At 47.5% G+C, this 18,624-nt stretch overlaps 3 protein-coding genes across 3 annotated transcripts in view; 1 reads left to right on the forward strand and 2 right to left on the reverse strand.

The window, feature by feature from the left end:
- Positions 1–3,974, reverse strand: part of LOC311325912 (cone cGMP-specific 3',5'-cyclic phosphodiesterase subunit alpha'-like) — a gene marked incomplete at both ends in the record, with an annotated part of 9,715 nt that extends 5,741 nt beyond the window's left edge. The window contains 6 exons of the mRNA XM_084458729.1: positions 386–450; positions 1,365–1,439; positions 1,755–1,895; positions 2,037–2,126; positions 2,983–3,135; positions 3,507–3,974. Coding sequence (XP_084314855.1) covers positions 386–450; positions 1,365–1,439; positions 1,755–1,895; positions 2,037–2,126; positions 2,983–3,135; positions 3,507–3,974 — 992 coding nt within the window. The remainder of the gene's footprint in view (positions 1–385; positions 451–1,364; positions 1,440–1,754; positions 1,896–2,036; positions 2,127–2,982; positions 3,136–3,506) is intronic.
- Positions 3,975–6,202: 2,228 nt separating this feature from the next.
- On the reverse strand, positions 6,203–9,212 carry LOC311325913 (free fatty acid receptor 4-like; the record flags this gene model as incomplete). Its single annotated transcript, XM_084458730.1, has 3 exons — positions 6,203–6,652; positions 7,993–8,124; positions 8,673–9,212. The coding sequence occupies 3 exons, from the start codon at positions 9,210–9,212 to the stop codon at positions 6,203–6,205; spliced, it is 1,122 nt and encodes a 373-aa protein (XP_084314856.1).
- A 5,329-nt stretch (positions 9,213–14,541) lies between these two features.
- myofl (myoferlin like) overlaps positions 14,542–18,624 on the forward strand; it is a gene marked incomplete at both ends in the record, with an annotated part of 38,884 nt that continues 34,801 nt past the window's right edge. The window contains 3 exons of the mRNA XM_084458731.1: positions 14,542–14,629; positions 15,713–15,768; positions 15,942–16,033. Of these exons, the coding sequence (XP_084314857.1) occupies positions 14,542–14,629; positions 15,713–15,768; positions 15,942–16,033 (236 nt within the window). The remainder of the gene's footprint in view (positions 14,630–15,712; positions 15,769–15,941; positions 16,034–18,624) is intronic.

Consider the following 18,624-nt stretch of genomic DNA (forward strand, 5'->3'; position numbering starts at 1 on the left):
GACTGTTTACTGTATGAAGCCTGGCATCGCCAGAACAATTGAATGCGAATGGGCCTGGAAACTCAGTTCATTCTTGATTTCAAAGGGGCGTTATCAACGGGCGCAGACCTAAATGCTTCAGGACGCAAATGGATAGACCTACACCCAATCAGAGCAAGGAAACGTGGTCATCAAGTCATTATATCAAGTGGGTGCAGTCATAGTATTAAACCCGCCCCATATTAGATTAACGGTTGTGATTGGCCAAATCCAGGATTGTGGAAATCTGAATGGGAGCGTTTCTAGTCAGATGCATGGAGAGAAGGATGTGAGCTCACGGGATCAGGAGGGCAATGCCAGGCTACTGTATATATTGTACATCTAACTGAACATCTAGGACACTCACGGGATAACTTTGATCACCTCCTTCCCCTCCAACAGATAATCAATGATCTTGTAGAAGTTCACTTCCTAAGCAACAGGGGAGAGAAAAAGATAATGAGACCTTTTCAAATGTTCAGTCTTAAAGATAATGAGATAACGAGAGACCTTTTCAAATGTTCAGTCTTAAAGATAATGAGATAACGAGAGACCTTTTCAAATGTTCAGTCTTAAAGATAATGAGATAACGAGAGACCTTTTCAAATGTTCAGTCTTAAAGATAATGAGATAACGAGAGACCTTTTCAAATGTTCAGTCTTAAAGATAATGAGATAACGAGAGACCTTTTCAAATGTTCAGTCTTAACTTTCAGTGTACGTTTTTTCCCGTTCAGTAGGTTATTCTGAACAAAACAGCAGCCCAGGATTCACCCTCACCCTCACCCTCACCCTCACCCTCACCCTCACCCTCACCCTCACCCAGGACCAGGACTCACCCTGCCATCACCCTCACCCTCACCCTCACCCAGGACTCACCCTGCCATCACTCTCACCCTCACCCAGGACCAGGACCAGGACTCACCCTGCCATCACCCTTACCCTCACCCAGGACCAGGACCAGGACTCACCCTGCCATCACCCTCACCCTCACCCTCACCCAGGACCAGGACTCACCCTCACCCTCAGCCTCACCCAGGACCAGGACTCACCCTGCCATCACCCTCACCCTCACCCTGCCATCACCCTCACCCTCACCCTCAGCTTCACCCAGGACCAAGACTCACCCTGCCATCCCCCTCACCCTCACCCTCACCCAGGACCAGGACTCACCCTCACCCTCAGCCTCACCCAGGACCAGGACTCACCCTCACCCTCAGCCTCACCCAGGACCAGGACTCACCCTGCCATCACCCTCACCCTCACCCAGGACCAGGATCAGGACTCACCCTGCCATCACCCTCACCCTCACCCTCACCCTCACCCAGGACCAGGACCAGGACTCACCCTGCCATCCGGGGTCTTGGGACCTTTGTATGGCTCCTGCTCTCCTAGTTTGATTGGCCATTCGTCAAAGAATTCCTGTGGGGAACAAATCACATGCAGGATCAATGAAACATCCTCATTCTGCACTGTCCACAATGTGAGGTAGCCTGCTGCATGGATCATTAATGCAGGGCTGACCACCGTGGACTACAGTGATGGGGACTGCAGCGGATCAGTATATATATATATATTAGGGCTAGGATCAGTATATATATTCCTCCTCCCCTTCATTCTGTGAAGCGTGTTGCCTTTGTATTTGTATAAAGTTTGATTTGAGTTGATTACCTGTTGCTAAGTGAGGTGTTTCAGGTATTGTCTCTCCTTACTGTAATACAATTCTCTCAAACTCACCTTTTCTTTAGTCATGTCCAGGAGTCCCACAGAGTATCTCTCACACTTCAGGTACGTCCTAATGGTGTATAAAGCTTTGTGGAACTGTCTCTCAATGTCCGTCAACTCTTCAAACACTTTGCTGGCGGACCACAGCAACACCTATGGTGTGAGATGAGCAGGAGAGTTTAACTGTTACTGTGTTGTCTGTGAGTTGAGATCAACAATGTGTCTGGTGTATTCTGAAGAGAAGAGTGCTACTGTACACTCTCAGATGAGGGCGGATATTGGGGCGTTCTTCACCTGGCTCTTCCTGGACTCCACATCCCACATGTAGGAAGTGTGCGCCTGCAGCGCCAGCACACTGGCAAAGTTCACATACTTAACGAAGAGCTGAAACAAAACACATACAATATACACTATACACTATACACTGTGTATCAGCATGGGATCAATCAATAGTCATTAGACACCGAGACTGACAAACAAGAAAAGGTGAAATGTAGGTGAATGTAATTATGACTGAGAATCATTATTGAGGACAAATGTTTCAATGATGATGTGAAGACTTCATCGTCACTGAGATGAGTTTCCCTGAAAGGCAATGTTGCTAAGAGAAGGAAATGCAGGCTCCAGCTCCTCCCTATTTGAGTCAGAGACAGGAAGCTACAGTATGCACTAGGGTACGCCCTTTGACCCCTCAGGAAGCTACAGTATGCACTAGGGTACGCCCTTTGACCCCTCAGGAAGCTACAGTATGCACTAGGGTACGCCCTTTGACCCCTTTAGGAAGCTACAGTATGCACTAGGGTATGCCCTTTGACCCCTCAGGGTCACATTAACATCTGTATGATTTACACATGTATCACATTTTAGTTATTTAGCAGAGACCTTTCTTCAAAGTAATTTACCATTATGAGCTAGTGTTAGGGTCTTGCTCAAGGGCACAACAATCAAATGATTGATGGAAGATCACATGTCAAATGGCCTGGCCTTCCCTCGAACCCCCGACCTTTCGGTTGCTGGACCGATACCAGGGCCCCTGGCTAAATGGAGGGTCTGTTGCCTTAAAAGGCACAATCAGTTACTTTTATTAAATCAAGTGCTGTCCCTACACTGGTTTATATACTCTGGCCACCGTCTTGGCAAATGCAAAGTACTTGATCATGTGAACTATGTAGTCAGCAAGTGTAGAGATGACTGAAACGGGGATACTGTTCAGAGACCTGTCCCCAAAGCCCTCACTCACGTCTTCATCACTCTTTGAGAATTCATTGGCGCCTTTCTTATTCAGGGCCATGATGACAGCGATGGGCTCCTTCCCGCTCATGATGGGGGCGGCCAGCATGCACTTGGTGGTGTACTTGGTTTGCTTGTCCACAAAGTCACTGAAGTGGGAGTCCTGGAAATATCAATGGAAAAGCACTTAAAATTAGTAATGACATGGAAACCCTACAAACACACTATCAAAGCAAAAAAACTAAACAATTGTCTGTAGAAAATACAACCACAACATTAAAATTAGAAACGATTTGGACTGAATTAAGAACTGAGTTCCAATTAATTTACCCCAATCTAGTCTCACTTATTTGAAAAGGCACTTATTTCAAGCAAAAGCATGAACGTTCCATTACTATGCTTTTATTTTCTGTACTTCAGTAATACTGTAGGCATATTTCCTTAAGGTTCATTGCATTGACATTATCTCTGGATCCGTCTTCACCTCCAGGTCCTCACACAGGACTACACCCCTCCCCTGACCCGCGCCTTTACCTTCTTCACATCCGGGACGTTCACGGGCTTCTTGGACACCGCCGCCCACCCAACAATCCCCATGTCGGTGGGGAACACTATCTCCGCTTTGGGGTGGACCAGGTTCGCCTCGAACCCGGAGGTGGGCGTCACGTCGAACAGGACGGTGGTGAGCTCCGGGCTGGCGTTACGCGAGCGGCAGTTGAAGTAGCTGCAGCGGTCGGCCTGCAGCAGGAGGGAGATCCTCTGGAGGACCTTGTGCATGCCCTTCTCCATCGGGCTGGCGCCCTGGATCTCCTTCACCAGCTCAAACATGAACTGGGCCTCCTGGATCTGGGTGGCGTCCTTGAACGAGGCCGCATCCTTGATCTGGACCTGGCTGTTGAAGGCGGCGGTGATCACGTCCGCCTTCACCTTCTTGTCGTAGTATTCCTTAGCAAACTGCGGGTTGTTGTCCAAGAACTTCTCCACGCTGCCCTTGTCTGCCATCTTGTCTTTGTTTTTCTTTTAATGGTATTCCTCTCCGGTCACTGCTCTCCTAGATGCGTCCCTCTGAGGAGACGAGGGGCGGACAGGCTGCAGGGCTGGTGATGCTGTCAGTACTACTGAGACATCCCCAAATCCCTGACCAGCCCCCAGGACCAAAGACCCAGCCTCAAACGGCCCCTCCTCAACAGACGGTGGAGCGTGGCTTATTGGGGTAAGGGGATCCCAGGTGACGCTAATGACCATGACGCAAAAGTCATAAAGCCCTGAGCTTTCTTAACTTGCAAATCCATCCACTTGTCATTTTAGGTGGGCCAATCCAATCAAAGGTAATGATGGCTGAATTATGGCTGCTGCTTCTGTATGACTGACTGGCTCTGTGTCAGAAGGCAGAGGGTCAGGGGTCAAAGCAGCTCTAGCACACTAGAGGGATGGTCAATAACCTGGGGACATAATGCTTCGCTGATCAAGTGCATGAAACTACAGATCTAGTGTAGAATACAATGTGGCACATTCCTTTGACACATGTAGGAGAGAGTGAGCAGGAAGTCTGTAGGAGAGAGAGAGAGTGAGGAGGTCTGTAGGAGAGAGAGAGAGTGAGGAGGTCTGTAGGAGAGAGAGAGTGAGCAGGAGGTCTGTAGGAGAGAGAGAGAGTGAGGAGGAAGTCTGTAGGAGAGAGAGTAAGTGAGGAGGTCTGTAGGAGAGAGAGAGTGAGGAGGTCTGTAGGAGAGAGAGAGGGGGGGGTCTGTAGGGGAGAGAGAGAGGGGGGTCTGTAGAAGAGAGAGAGAGGGGTGTCTGAAAGAGAGAGAGAGAGAGGGGGGTCTGTAGGAGAGAGGGAGGATAAGGTCTGTAGGAGAGAGAGGGAGAGAGAGAGAGGGAGAGAGAGAGAGAGAGAGAGAGAGAGAGGAACCTGTAGGAGACAGTGAGGAGGTCTGTAGGAGACAGTGAGGAGGTGTGCAGGAGACAGTGAGGAGGTGTGCAGGAGACAGTGAGGAGGTGTGCAGGAGACAGTGAGGAGGTGTGTAGGAGACAGTGAGGAGGTGTGCAGGAGACAGTGAGGAGTTGTGCAGGAGACAGTGAGGAGGTGTGCAGGAGACAGTGAGGAGGTGTGCAGGAGACAGTGAGGAGGTGTGCAGGAGACAGTGAGGAGGTGTGTAGGAGACAGTGAGGAGGTGTGCAGGAGACAGTGAGGAGGTGTGCAGGAGACAGTGCAGTGTTGGTATCATCCCAGAGAGGAGCAGAACCAGGAATAACAAACCAGAACAGTATCAACGACTTTCCGTTTTGCAGAGGAAGCGTCTTGTTTGTAATGAGTTGCTGTCAGGAGGAGAGAGTGTGGTACGGGAGAGACCACAGCAGCTGTGATGCGTGAGGGTGATACACCTCCACCTGGGGTGACTGTTCTATTATCGGACAGACGGACAGCTCAGCCCGTGTACTGGCACCCAACCCTCTCTAATATTAGCATTGATTGAGCGGCAGCATTCCAAACGGAGAGGCATGTTTACCTCCGAGGCCAGGCCCTGATTAGCCGTGTTCTATTTCAGTGGCTTGGCGGCTATATCCATGGCAAACGCTCAATGGGATTGTTAATCTGTAATTCCCGCTGTCAACGGGGGAGCAGCTTGGTGCTGTGATTAGATTATTCACAGTAAACAACACCAACCGCTGATTGAGACTTGGTGTGTCACTAGCAGTGGCTGACATTAGCCTCGTGTCACCTCTTAGCTGACGTATCACTAGCAGCGGCTGACGTGCTGTTTTGTCATGACTTGTTTGACTTCTGAGGAAGATGCCACATTAATTTGATTAATTTGATGAAATATTATTCAGGCCAACAATATTTATTATTTTAGTGAACATTCATTTCAGGAATTAGTTTATCTTAATGTATGGCAACTGTCAACATATTTTGCAGCTAATATTGCACATGGACTTTTCTCTCTACATAGATATACTAGTTTCTGAGACTCAGGGAGATGAACGAACTCAGGATTTATGTTTTTTACTTTGTCAAATAAGATCTGTCTCAGATGTTTATACTTCTCACAGTGTAATAAGAAATGAGATCTCTCTCTCTCATTATGAATTAGAATGTTCTGCATCAGTCCTTCGAATAGCAGACGTATTTATTTATTTATTATATTTATTTAAAAGGGACAGTGAGTGCACATCAATCAACATTTTCCGTTTCCACAATCAATGCAAATCTGCTAAGGTTAGCTGATGAGCTAATTTTCATCTGTATCATCCCGGCTGGCAACATTTGCCGTAGTGTGGTCGTGTCTCTGTGTGACATCGGATGCGTGAGGTGGTGTCGGCCCCCTCTGCTGTCTGTCCCCGTTGGCGCTGGACGCCCTCTTCAGCGGGGCGATCACGGAGGCGTAGCAGAAGAGGCGTCGCCAGCCCCCACGCCTGCACTGGCACACCGAGTAGAGGATGGGGTTGAGAGCGGAGTTGGTCAGGGTGAAGGCGGTCACCCAGAAGAACATGGTGGAGGAGATGGAGAGGTGGCCGCCGAGGTTCCTCACCAGGATGAGGAAGGTGACGATGAAGATGGGGCTCCACATGACGAGGAAGGAGAGCATGAGGACGAAGAGCGTGCGGAAGAGTTTGATGTCCTGGCGGGAGACGGAGGGGCTCTCCCTGGGGTGCGCCCTCCTCCTGCAACTCTTACTGATCTAGAGAAGGAGAGAGAGAGAGAGAGAGAGAGAGAGAGAGAGAGAGAGAGAGAGAGAGAGAGGAGGACGTTGTGGTTATTTCATAATAATGACCTTCGACCTGATGGAGCTTTTCTCATACTTCTTTGCATTTCATCAACTATGCACGAGTCGGCTCTTCTCTTTCGATTCGGAGTGAAGTTGCACCCCTCCTGTTTCAGCTCGCTGCAATAAGATGTCAATTCTCATAATTTACAGATGATAAAAAAGCCATAAGCACACACGAACCCGCAGACATTCTGAGATTTCATAATCAATAGAACTGACACTAATGTGCCACTGCTTCTCTCCTTAGATGGGCTACACAAGATTGATATTACACGTACTACAGAGAATGCATCTCGATATGATTTCAACATATAAACACGTTTTAATCACATTACCAAAATCATTCTGTATGCGTTCAAGAACACTGCTATCATCCACTGCTGGTTTACTAGAAGATCCCAGCAACAAGAAGACCAATTATGGAACACAATATGCTAGGCTATCAGGGAATCCAGCTCGCTAAACACTTTTAAAAGAAAGCTAAAAACGTCTTTTCACTTTAGCTTTTAACTAGCTCCCTTTGCTCTTGCGTGCTACAGCATTTATACGTATTTTATTTTATCTGATTTAAAAGAAAAAAAGTAAGCTCTCTCTCCAGTAGCCTAGCCTAACTGTGATCTAGAGCAACCGTATCCACTGAGAGAGGATCATTGTGGAACAGATGCAGTCTGATGAATCTTCAGAGTATGTTCCTAAACACACACATCAGTGAAAGGACATCGGTAACGCTTTACAATAAGGTACACAAAAAATTTGTAGTTACTGAGTAACTACTGATGAACCAATGATTAGTTAATGAGCAGTTACTGATTAACTCTGAGATGAGTTAATGAGTTGTTACTGATGGGGACTACTATAGTAGTCAAGCCAACAGATGCAGTCTGAGGTAAATCTTCATTGAGCTTATTCCTATACATCAGTGAAAGGACATCAACGGTTCAGGGGCTCGGCGGAGGTCTAGTTCTGTATCTTAAGATAGACAATTATTACAGCAGGTGTGTCATTTTTTTACACTGTATTTTAATTTATTTCTTATATTTATCTTTTATTGTATTTTATCTTCCATCTTATTTTCCTGCTTTTTGTTTATTTTGTGTTTCATGTGAAGCACTCCGTGCATGCACACTCTCTGTTGTAAAGCACTTTGAGCTGCATTTATTTGTATGAAAGGTGTAATACAAATCTACAGTAGCTCACTGAATTAAAGTGGTCCATCAGTCTGCACTCTACCTAAAGTACTGTAACAATCCTACCTGTAGTATTTTGGTGTAGCTGAGCACAATGAGAAGTCCTGGGAGGAAGAAGCAGAAACTGATGAAGACTACGTTCCATATGATCTCCCCGCCCACATCTGGCCACTTCATGGTACAGATGTGCACGTATCTCTGCAGAACAGGGAAACAAACCTTGTGAAGTAATACAGATAGCGATAGACTCATCCATCCATCCACCCACCCACCCATCCATCCATCTATCCATCCATCCATCCATCCATCCATCCATCCATCCATCCATCCATCCATCCATCCATCCATCCATCCATCCATCCATCCATCCATCCATCCATCCATCCATCCATCCATCCATCCACCCATCCATCCACCCATCCATCCATCCACCCACCCACCCACCCATCCATCCATCAACCCACCCACCCACCCACCCACCCACCCACCCATCCATCCACCCATCCATCCATCCATCCATCCATCCATCCATCCATCCACCCACCCACCCATCCATCCATCCATCCACCCACCCACCCATCCATCCATCCATCCATCCATCCATCCATCCATCCATCCATCCATCCATCCATCCATCCATCCATCCATCCATTCATCCATCCACCCATCCACCCATCCATCCATCCATCCATCCATCCATCCATCCATCCATCCACCCATCCATCCACCCATCCATCCATTCGTACCTCGTCTGGGGAATCCACCTTCAGCACAGTGAAGAACAGGCTGAGAGGCATGGAGGTGAGGGCGGCGAAGGCCCAGATACAGCCTATGATGACGCCCACCATCCTGAGGTTGAGGGTGGGGGCCGTCTGTAGGTTGACGATGGCCTGGAGCCTCTCCACGCTGATGGAGGCCAGGGTGCTGATGGTGACACAGCCGCTCACAGAGATGATGTAGAGCACTGCCCGACAGGCGCCGTGACCCAGACGCCAGGAGACGGTCCAGCGCACCGCCGCGATCAGCGGAATCATGCAGACCAACAGCAGGTCGGCCACGAACAGGTTCAAGGTCAGGACCGTCTTATTGGCCAGCAGCCGGCGTTCCCGGGACACCAAGAACATAGCTGCGACGTTGGCCGCCACGGAAACCAAGAAGATGACGGCGAGGGCAAGGGTCTCCAGGGCGGTGGCGGCGCGGTCCGAGGGGCGGAGGTCCGAGAAGAAGGAGAAGTAGGAGACGTTGCTGGGGTGCGGGGGGTGAGGGTGATGGTGGAGAACCTCCATGTAGACTCAGGGACACGAGGGTGAGAATATAAGCTTTCCACAAAGGTGGGCGACTGCTAGTGCCAACTCGCCGTGATGGTTGATCCATGTAAGTGAGAAAGTGTGTGTGCGTGAGAGAGAGAGAGAGAGAGAGAGAGAGAGAGAGAGAGAGAGACTGAGGCTATACATGATCCTTTGTGATGTTGTGTGCCCCAGCTGCTGCATCTCTAGATAAGGGATTGTGGCAGTGAGATATTTTCATCTCTGTGTACTCAACCCCATTATATCTATGGTCCAGATTTCAATTGGAATCAACACGCAGATACACTAGACATTCGGTTTGGTAGACGGGGTCCGCATACATTAACCGCTTTCTTATTTCAAATGTGTACTTTCATTCTCTCTGGTAAATGGTAAATGGACTGCACTTATATAGCACTTTTCCACCTTAGCAGCACTCAAAGCGCTTTACAATGGCCTCTCATTCACCCATTCACACACACATTCACACACCAATGGCGGTAGCTGCCATGCAAGGTGCTAACCTGCTCATTGGGAGCAATTTGGGGTTAGGTGTCTTGCTCAAGGACACTTCGACATGTGGACAGTCGGAGCTGGGATTCGAACCACTGACCCTTCGATCATTGAACGACCCGCTCTACCAACTGAGCTACAGCCGGTAAAGAGGCAACTAAAGTTAGTCAGATTATTTCCCCGGATATCTACAGGGTATACTGTACTACAGACTGTACTACTGTACTACAGTGCACCACTTGACCCACGTTCTAATCTTCCATCAGAAAGTGTGCTTGGCCATGATGGTGAGAGGATCTTGAATTAGCCCCAGTGATCTAATTAGACACCCCTGTTTTATTTCCCTAAAACATTCGCCCAGGTCAAGAAACACCCAGCAGATTACCCCATGCAGCTCACAGGGTGCAATCAAGCAATGGCCATTCAGTAGCAGGGGAAGAAATCTCATTCAGCTTTTCACACCTACACCTCCTAGAGACACTCCCTTCTCTTCTGATCTTAGTCTGCTGCTCAGACAGCGTAATCGTATCATATCCCAACTTTCCATGATTCTTATGAAAGGTTCCTGAAAGGTGAGTTAAGGTGCGCTTAAACCATATTACCGGCTTTCTCCTAATGCCGATAGCCCCTGGGTTAACCCCCCTTCCCCAGGGTTAACCCCCCCCCCCCCCGGGTTAACCTCCCCCCAGCCAGGTGTCACGTTTTACTCTCAGAGCCTGTAGCCTCCGCACAGACCGTTACCTCACCCTGTCCTCGGCCACCTACGCTTATCCCCTGCCTCAAATAGTACGGGACAGGGATTTGCTCATACAATCTGATTTGAAGTATTGATCTGGTTTGAGAGGTGTGGTTCCTGGCTGTGAGAGGCAGAGCTGCGGTCCAGACGAGACGAGGGAGAAGAGGCGGAGCAACGTAGACGGACGGTCAGCAACAAGCATGTTTCATTGAGAACTTAAGATTCAACTTCTCTTACTGGCAAACTACAATCCAACGGGGACAACAACAACAAAAATCAATTTGGAAAAAAGACAATTCTAAAAACGTTTCTATATTTTAAACAGAAGTAGAAGATAGTTACAATTCTCTAAAGATCTGAAGTAAACGGGTTAAAATGTGTGTGTTTAATATTCTAATCAAACTACAAAGTCATACCCGTGAAGTCAGTAGTCCAAGCCCCTGGTTAGCCCAGTGGTCTCAGTGGGCCAGCAGCGTGCGGTACTGGTTGATGGGGTACTGGGCCCTGCAGCTGGGACACTCCAAGAAGCTCTCTTCCAGCAGGCCGGGCGAACATGAGGGGGAGGTCACGCCCTCCGTGAAGGTCTGGGAGGGAGGGGGTCTGCTGGGACTCACACTGCTCTCTATGGTAGAGGACAGGGGGCGGCCATTACTGTACAGTGACAGCCTCCCAACTACCAATCATCATAGACTTTAACGTCATTTAATGTCTTAATGAGACAATGTCATTATTGTCAACTTGAATGTCATTATTCACAGACTTACAGTAGTTGAAGGGGTAATGTTTCTTACAATAACTAAGTTATCATGATTATGTCTGATAACTGTGCTGTTCAAACCAACCTCTGACTCCAGGTAGGCGATGTAGTCCCTTGCTTTGCGTAGTTTCCCCACCACTTTATGCAGGTGTTTTTGTAAATACTGGCAATCTTTCTTCTCATCCTCCAGGTCTTTGGCACACACCTGGGTCTACAGCAGTGAGGATAGTGACGTAGATCTCACCTTGATTACAGAGGGATATACAGGAAGAGGGTGGCTGAGTGTGGTCTGAGTAAAGGCCTGTTCTCCTCGGCCCTCGCCCTGTCCAGACCTTGTGAAGACCAGCCATGATGGATGCTTAGGAGCGACTGACCCAGTGAAGTGGATTGACAGACGGAAGCTGTAGATCCTCATTAAGGGTAATTAATGGGGCGGTTTCTTTAAATGAGGATTAGCACAAACATTTGGTTTCCATTTAACACAAAGGAATTACCCAATTAAGGATGTTGGTATACTGTAGTACGGGAGAAGGAGAACGGATGCACGGCATGCTGGGAGCTGTACCTGCTGCTCCCGAACAGAGATCATGTTCTGGCCCTCGTGCTGACCCCGCTGGGACCTCTGGAGGAGATTCACCTGGTCGAGGTGTAAAGCAGACGGAGTGAGTCATGTGAAAACGCTGACAGACGTTTGTGACCTGTGATTCTCAGAGCGTCTAAACTATCAATGTGAAACGGGCACTTCTGATGGGCGGAATTATCATGAGTCTAAACCACTGGCTTAAAGTGAATAATATTTACGTTGGACAGTGAGAAAAGTGGAGTGCCGAGCCGAATGTGTGACGGACAGGTTCTAATATTCATCCACGGTATACACAACAACAACAACACCCAGTTCCAGTGCCTGACCGCGGTACCTGCAGCAGGAGCTTGGCCGACCTGTGCCTCTCCTCCTCCAGCCTGGCCTGGGTGTCCTGGGCCTCGGCCCTCAGCCTGCCCTCTCGGTCCCCGGAGCGACGCCTCTCCTCCTGGGCGCTCTTCCGGCCGCTCAGCCTCTCGGCCTGCTGCCTTCCAGCTCCCCTCGCTGCTCCTCACACCTTCAAACGCACCGCTCGGACTCAGATGATTTGCGGACAAAGTGAGGTTCTATTACGACGTGAACACCTGCAGGTCTCAGACGAGTGACGGTACCTCCGCTGCAGCTCTGTCAGGTGTTTCTGGCCGGCGTTGACCTCCGCCCTCTGAGCCTCCAGCTCCCTCTTGGCGGTCAGGACCACCTGGTCATAGTTCTCCTGCATCTGGACTAACCGTTTCTCTGCAGGAACATGTTACTTATGCTATACACATAGGGCAATCTGCAAGATGGACAATCATAACTATACTGTAGTTGCACAAACACTGTACCTTCAGTACAAAGGTGCCTTTAAAAAAGCCTTCAGACCATTTCAAGTAAACTATTCTACTATTCAACACACGTCTAACTGCTGTTTACAGTGAAGGATATTTTCAGCCGGAGCTGGTTGAGGTATTTAAGACACCATGGCCGAGGGACCACGCTCTGACCTTCAGGGCCCTGTTGTGACTGTCTGTCCCTGGGGCGCAGATGCCCCAGCAGTGGGCGCCCACTGCCCCCGGCTCACCGTCTCAATGGACCTCATTGTGCTTGTGTGTGAGGGGCTGCTTGGACCGGCTCAGTTGCTGCTCCAGTTCATACACCCGGGCCAGAACCGCCTTCACATAGCCCTCTGTCTGCTGGTCGTAGGCCAGCCACACACGCACAAACACATACCAAGTGGGTTACTATCCCGGCAGGGGGAAAGCTCCAAGCTGTAGACTCAACCCCATTTTGGTGGGTTTGAAGCGACAGCCTGACTGTGAGAGCGAGGGAGGTCGTACTCACATCCCTGAGGTGCTCCCGAGGCGCCGCTCCCTCCCTGGAGGGGACCTGTCCCTCTGAGGAGCAGCCCTGCAGGAGAACATGCACCTCCATTACGCAGGGCTGCGCCAGAATGACCTGGACTCAAGGCGCCGTCACGCTAGCTGTCCTGTATGATGTAGTATGTGACGAATAAACACAACTTTGAACTTTTAATAAAACTCCACATGCTTTTGGGTGCACACACCATCCACAATAAAGACCTAAATTAAGACTGAATGGATGGATGGGAGGAAATCATGAAGAAATTATTTATTTGGTATTAATCCAATAAACAGTTATGAACATACTGACACCAGTCAGAGGGTAACAAATAGATATGCTGTTAGAACGCCCTTTCACTGCGATAGCTGGCACACTGTTCCATTGAGTAAACAGTCCCTCAACAGTGCATCCAGGGGCACTTTAAAATAGCCTAGCCTTCAAGAGAGACACAAAGATACCAGTGGTATGTCTCCTTTTCCAAGGAGAGCATATTCTCCTTCTGAACAGCTGCTCTCCAACAGTTCAGCTACAGTAGGGGTCAATGAGATGACTCAAAATTCAGTTCAAATGCTGCCATCTAGTGGTGGACAGGTGGAAAGTGATGGAAGCCTATGCACTGCCTAGTGCTTATAACACCCTAATACATCCATGATAACACCACTGACCGAACAGACGTGAAATAGCTGCTACAACCAAAGCATGCTAACAGAACACCTCCATGTTCTGCATCTGTACTGTAGCTCGGTCATAGCTCAGAGCTAGTCACATTTCTGTTCTCCACCTCCTGGTACTTGGCAGACACTGCGACTAGCCTGTAGCTAATAACTAGTGCTACAGTAGCTAATTAGCTTGTAGAAGAACAATTACCCAACCACTAAAGTACAGCTAGCGAAAGTTAAAATAAATAGCTTAACTATCTGTATTTGCCTCATGTTTCAGAAATATCAAATTATCGATACATCTGCATCTGGGATGCTGACTGTCCCGTCAAATGCCCGGATGTGAGCGGGTACCAGGTAAGTTCACTCACTCGGCGTTGTTCTGCCCATCACCGCTGGGTGGCGCCACACTGCAACATATAAACCTTCTAGTCGACACTTTGGAAAGTTGGGCTTCATAAAATGTCACGATTTAATTATGATTTAATTAAGATTCGTAACTCGGTGTTTTCGTAACTCAGCCGAGTTGACGAGGCACGCCTGCTTCATTTTGCAGTCAAATTCCTTTTAAAATATGATAATATTTACCAAGCCATTTTAAAAGCCTCACTCACTGAGCTCAACGGCGGCACCCCTGTTTCCTCTTTCATTCGCCTGCTGGTCACAGGCGAATAAAGAAGGTATACCCCAGGGAATATGTGTTTCTTTTCAAGTGAATAAAACTAGTAAAAATATATGCAACAATGCTGCGGGTCGAGGTGAAGTCAGCCGAGGGTATCCCCAAATTTAAATTCAGAAGCCCAGATCCATTCGCTACAATTGTGTTTAAAGGTAAGATAATTTATTGTTCTCTTCATAGAGCTACAGTAGCCAAGGCTTCTCATGTTACCCAAAACATCATGGAAGTTTTCCATCAAGCAAGGGTTTCTATTGTTTTGACTAATTAACCGAGATATCCACATTCAATAGGCTATACCCGTGTTCTTTAGACTACTGTATATTAGTGCTGTAAACCCACGACTTAAGTCTCTGAAGATAGTGATGCTAGATAACGAATGCATGTAAATAGCATAAGCATGTATTTTGCATTTTCGCTACTCTTGCACTTTGTACTTTAGCATTAGATTATGCTCTTAGTCACTTGTTTAAAGAGGAGATGCACTTTTAAGTTCTGGCCCGAGTAGCCTACTGTAGCCTTGTATTAGGCTATATACTAGCCTACATGTTTTTCAATAAAACTATTGTAAATGGCTTTGGATAAAAGCGTCTACTAAATGACTGTAATGTAATGTAATGTTTATAACAGATGACAAAAATATAATTGTGCATTCAATTCTCTAACCTCTGTCTGGATGGGTTTTTTGGGCTATGATTCATACAATATCTCAGTGTTGCGTTGTGGCAGAAGAGATATCCTTATAAGGCAGCAGGAATAATAATTTCCCTCTGCCATGAACAGCAATGCAGATGCGGGTTTTATCAACACTTTAAATGTAAAGGATCCCCTTTGAGATAATCTCAGTGAAATGAAATGATCGCTATGCTCCTACAAGTTATTCCACGCCCTTGTGTTCAAGAGAAGACACAAGAAAAGTTATTAAGAGTAACTGTAGCCACTGATATTATGGATGAGGTTTAAATTAATTAGCTTAATTGATTATTGATTGATAATTAATCAAGGTAACATTGCATAATAGCCTGGATTCAAGTCACCTTGATGCTAGCTCTGCAAAACATGTCACTGCTCACTGTCCTATGATGTAGTATGTGACCAATAAACACAACTTTGAACTTTTAATAAAACTCCACATGCTTTTGGGTGCAAACACCATCCACAATAAAGACTTAAATTAAGATGGATGGATGGATGGATGGATGAATGAATGAATAACATTACAATTTTGACCGTTACAGGGGAAAAGAAGAAAACTAAAGTAATTGGCAATGAAACCAAACCTGTTTGGAATGAGGTAAGTGTTCAATTTATCAGAAAACCTGCAGATCAGAAGGAGCTGTGAAATGAGAGTGATCAAGCATGCAAATATGATTTGTTTACTGTAGGCTGATGACTTAGAAGATTTCTTTCATTAGTTACCCAGCAGTTGATTCAAGAGTCAATAATTGTCATTTTCTGTCATTCCAGGTCCTTGGATTTGACCTAAAAGGCTGTCCTCTAGATCTCTCATCATCCATTGATGTGGTTGTTAAAGACTATGAAACTATTGGCAAACACAAGTATGTGCAACACACACACACATACGCACACGCACACACACACGGGAAATGCATTATTTTATTGTATGCAGACTCTACCTGTTCACCTAGATCTAATAGACAGGATGATAGAAAAATCTTAACTTGCTTTGAAACAGTTGCTCTAATGCATACTAGTAAGGAAAATGGTGATTCCAGCAAAGGTACCAGTGAGACTCACATCACTGGTTAAGAGTGCACAGTAGCATAGCCTCACTCCAGGGTGACCGCCACGCCCTGCCTGTCAGCCAGGTCCAGACTTGCAGTGCTACTGTACTCTGTCAGAAGAGATTTGATCACTCACATTTGAAATAGTTTACTCTCTGCCAAAAACACCATTGCATAAACCTGCACACATCTCATTTATCAGTCTATACATATACTTGGTATGGTCACATAGACAAATGTGAATCATCACAGCAAAATGATTTTTCCTCCTCAAAGAATAGAATCTTTGACCTGCCAAATCTTCTCCTCTCAAATCTTGCAGCAGAAACTTTCCTTCTAAAAATAACTACAGTTGAGCGCCAACAGCTTAGGAACTGAGTGGTAACTCTAAATTATGTCTACAGGACGAGAGAGAGAGAGATGGGGGAGAGAGGAGAGAGGGAGGGAGGGGGAGAGGGAGTGGGAGAGAGAGAAGGATAGAGAGGGAGGGGGAGAGGGGAGAGAGAGAAGGAGAGAGGCAGGGATAGAGAGAGGGGGAGAGAGAGAAGGAAAGAGAGGGAGGGATAGAGAGAGGGGGAGAGAGAGAGAGGGAGAGAGAGAAGGAAAGAGGCAGGGATAGAGAGAGATAGAAAGAGGCAGGGATAGAGAGAGAGAGGGGGAGAGAGGGAGAGAGAAGGAAAGAGAGGGGGAGAGAGGGAAAGAGAGGGAGGGATAGAGAGAGGGGGAGAGAGAGAGGGAGAGAGAGAAGGAAAGAGGCAGGGATAGAGAGAGATAGAGAGAGAGGGGAGAGAGAAGGAAAGAGGCAGGGATAGAGAGAGGGGAGAGAGAAGGAAAGAGGCAGGGATAGAGAGAGAGAGGGTGAGAGAGAGAAGGAAAGAGGGGGAGAGAGGGAAAGAGAGAGGAGGAGAGAGGGAGAGAGAGAGGGGAGAGAAGGAAAGAGAGGGAGGGATAGAGAGAGAGGGAGAGAGAGAAGGAAAGAGGGAGGGATAGAGAGAGAGAGAGGGAGAGAGAGGGGAGAAAGAGAAGGAAAGAGGGAGGGATAGAGAGAGAGGAGAGAGAGAAGGAAAGAGGGAGGGATAGAGAGAGAGGAGAGAGAGAAGGAAAGAGGGAGGGATAGAGAGAGAGGGAGAGAGAGGGGAGAGAGAGAAGGAAAGAGAGGGAGGGATAGAGAGAGAGAGGGGAGAGAGAAGGAAAGAGAGGGAGGGATAGAGAGAGAAGGAGAGAGAGGGAGGGATAGAGAGAGAGGGAGAGAGAGGGAGGGATAGAGAGAGGGGAGAGAGAGAAGGAAAGAGAGGGAGGGATAGAGAGAGAGAGGGAGAGAGAGAAGGAAAGAGAGGGAGGGATAGAGAGGGAGAGGGAAAGAGAGGCAGGGATAGAGAGGGAGGCATGTTTCTATGAGTCACCAGAGTGATTGTGTGTAATGTCTGGGGGGGTTGGCAGATCACTACCTGCTCAATATGGACGTAACCTAGCAACATCGGGAGAGCAGTGAAGTTCACAAGCCTGCACTGGCTTGTCTCTGGCAGATGTTGGATGATATTGTTTGTCAAGCTCAAGAGGAGGTAGTTTACAATCTTTTAAACAAAGTTTCTGTAGATAATGTGGTGAGAATAAGAATCAGAATTAGATGTATGGCCAGGTAGGTTTCTATACATACTGTACTAGGAGTTTGGTCTGGTCAGTTGGTGCATCACACTGATGGATCGACAACAAGAGACAGGATGTAGGGACTAGACAGGACCCTGCAGGAACAGGACAGAGACAGGAGAGGGCGAATGACAGTGCAGAGAAAGGACAGTGCAACATAACACAGGGAGCAAAGAGCAAATTATACTCTAGTTGGAATATTCCAGTTTGAAAAAACAGAATTCATTTTTCGAGACCTGAACTGTTGGGTCAGCTGTGACTAATTACACCACAGCAGCCTGGTGTCATTAAGTGCTGACTTCACCGTTGAAGGTTACTGCCAGAAACATGTTTCACCGAAGGCGGTTTACCTCGTGAATGGTGAAGCCAGAGAGTATATCTACTAGAAATATACACTACATCTGTCTGTGTGTGTGTGTGGGGGGGGGGGGGGGGGAGGTGTGTGTGTCAGTTTTTTCTCTCTCTCTCCCCTCCTCTACCTCTCCCTGGTATAAAGCTAAACAAATGTGGTGGAGGCTAATTATAGCCTGGAAGCCAGACTCATCGCAGAACAAAATACTTTTCACAATAATAAAAAAAAAAGAAGTCTGGCTTCCAGGCTAGGCTAAGTACTCCCATCCCTTTGCTTGTCCTCATCCCCCTTTTCCTGATTCACTAGCCATCATTGCGGGAGTGACTGTTCCTCGCTTGTACAGAGCGAGGATGCCAGTATTCAAATGGCTCTGGTTATTGTCAACATAGGCAAAGTGAAGCTGCCA

Source organism: Borostomias antarcticus (assembly GCF_949987555.1).
Source record: "Borostomias antarcticus genome assembly, chromosome: 25".
In the NCBI taxonomy this organism is placed as follows: domain Eukaryota; kingdom Metazoa; phylum Chordata; class Actinopteri; order Stomiiformes; family Stomiidae; genus Borostomias; species Borostomias antarcticus.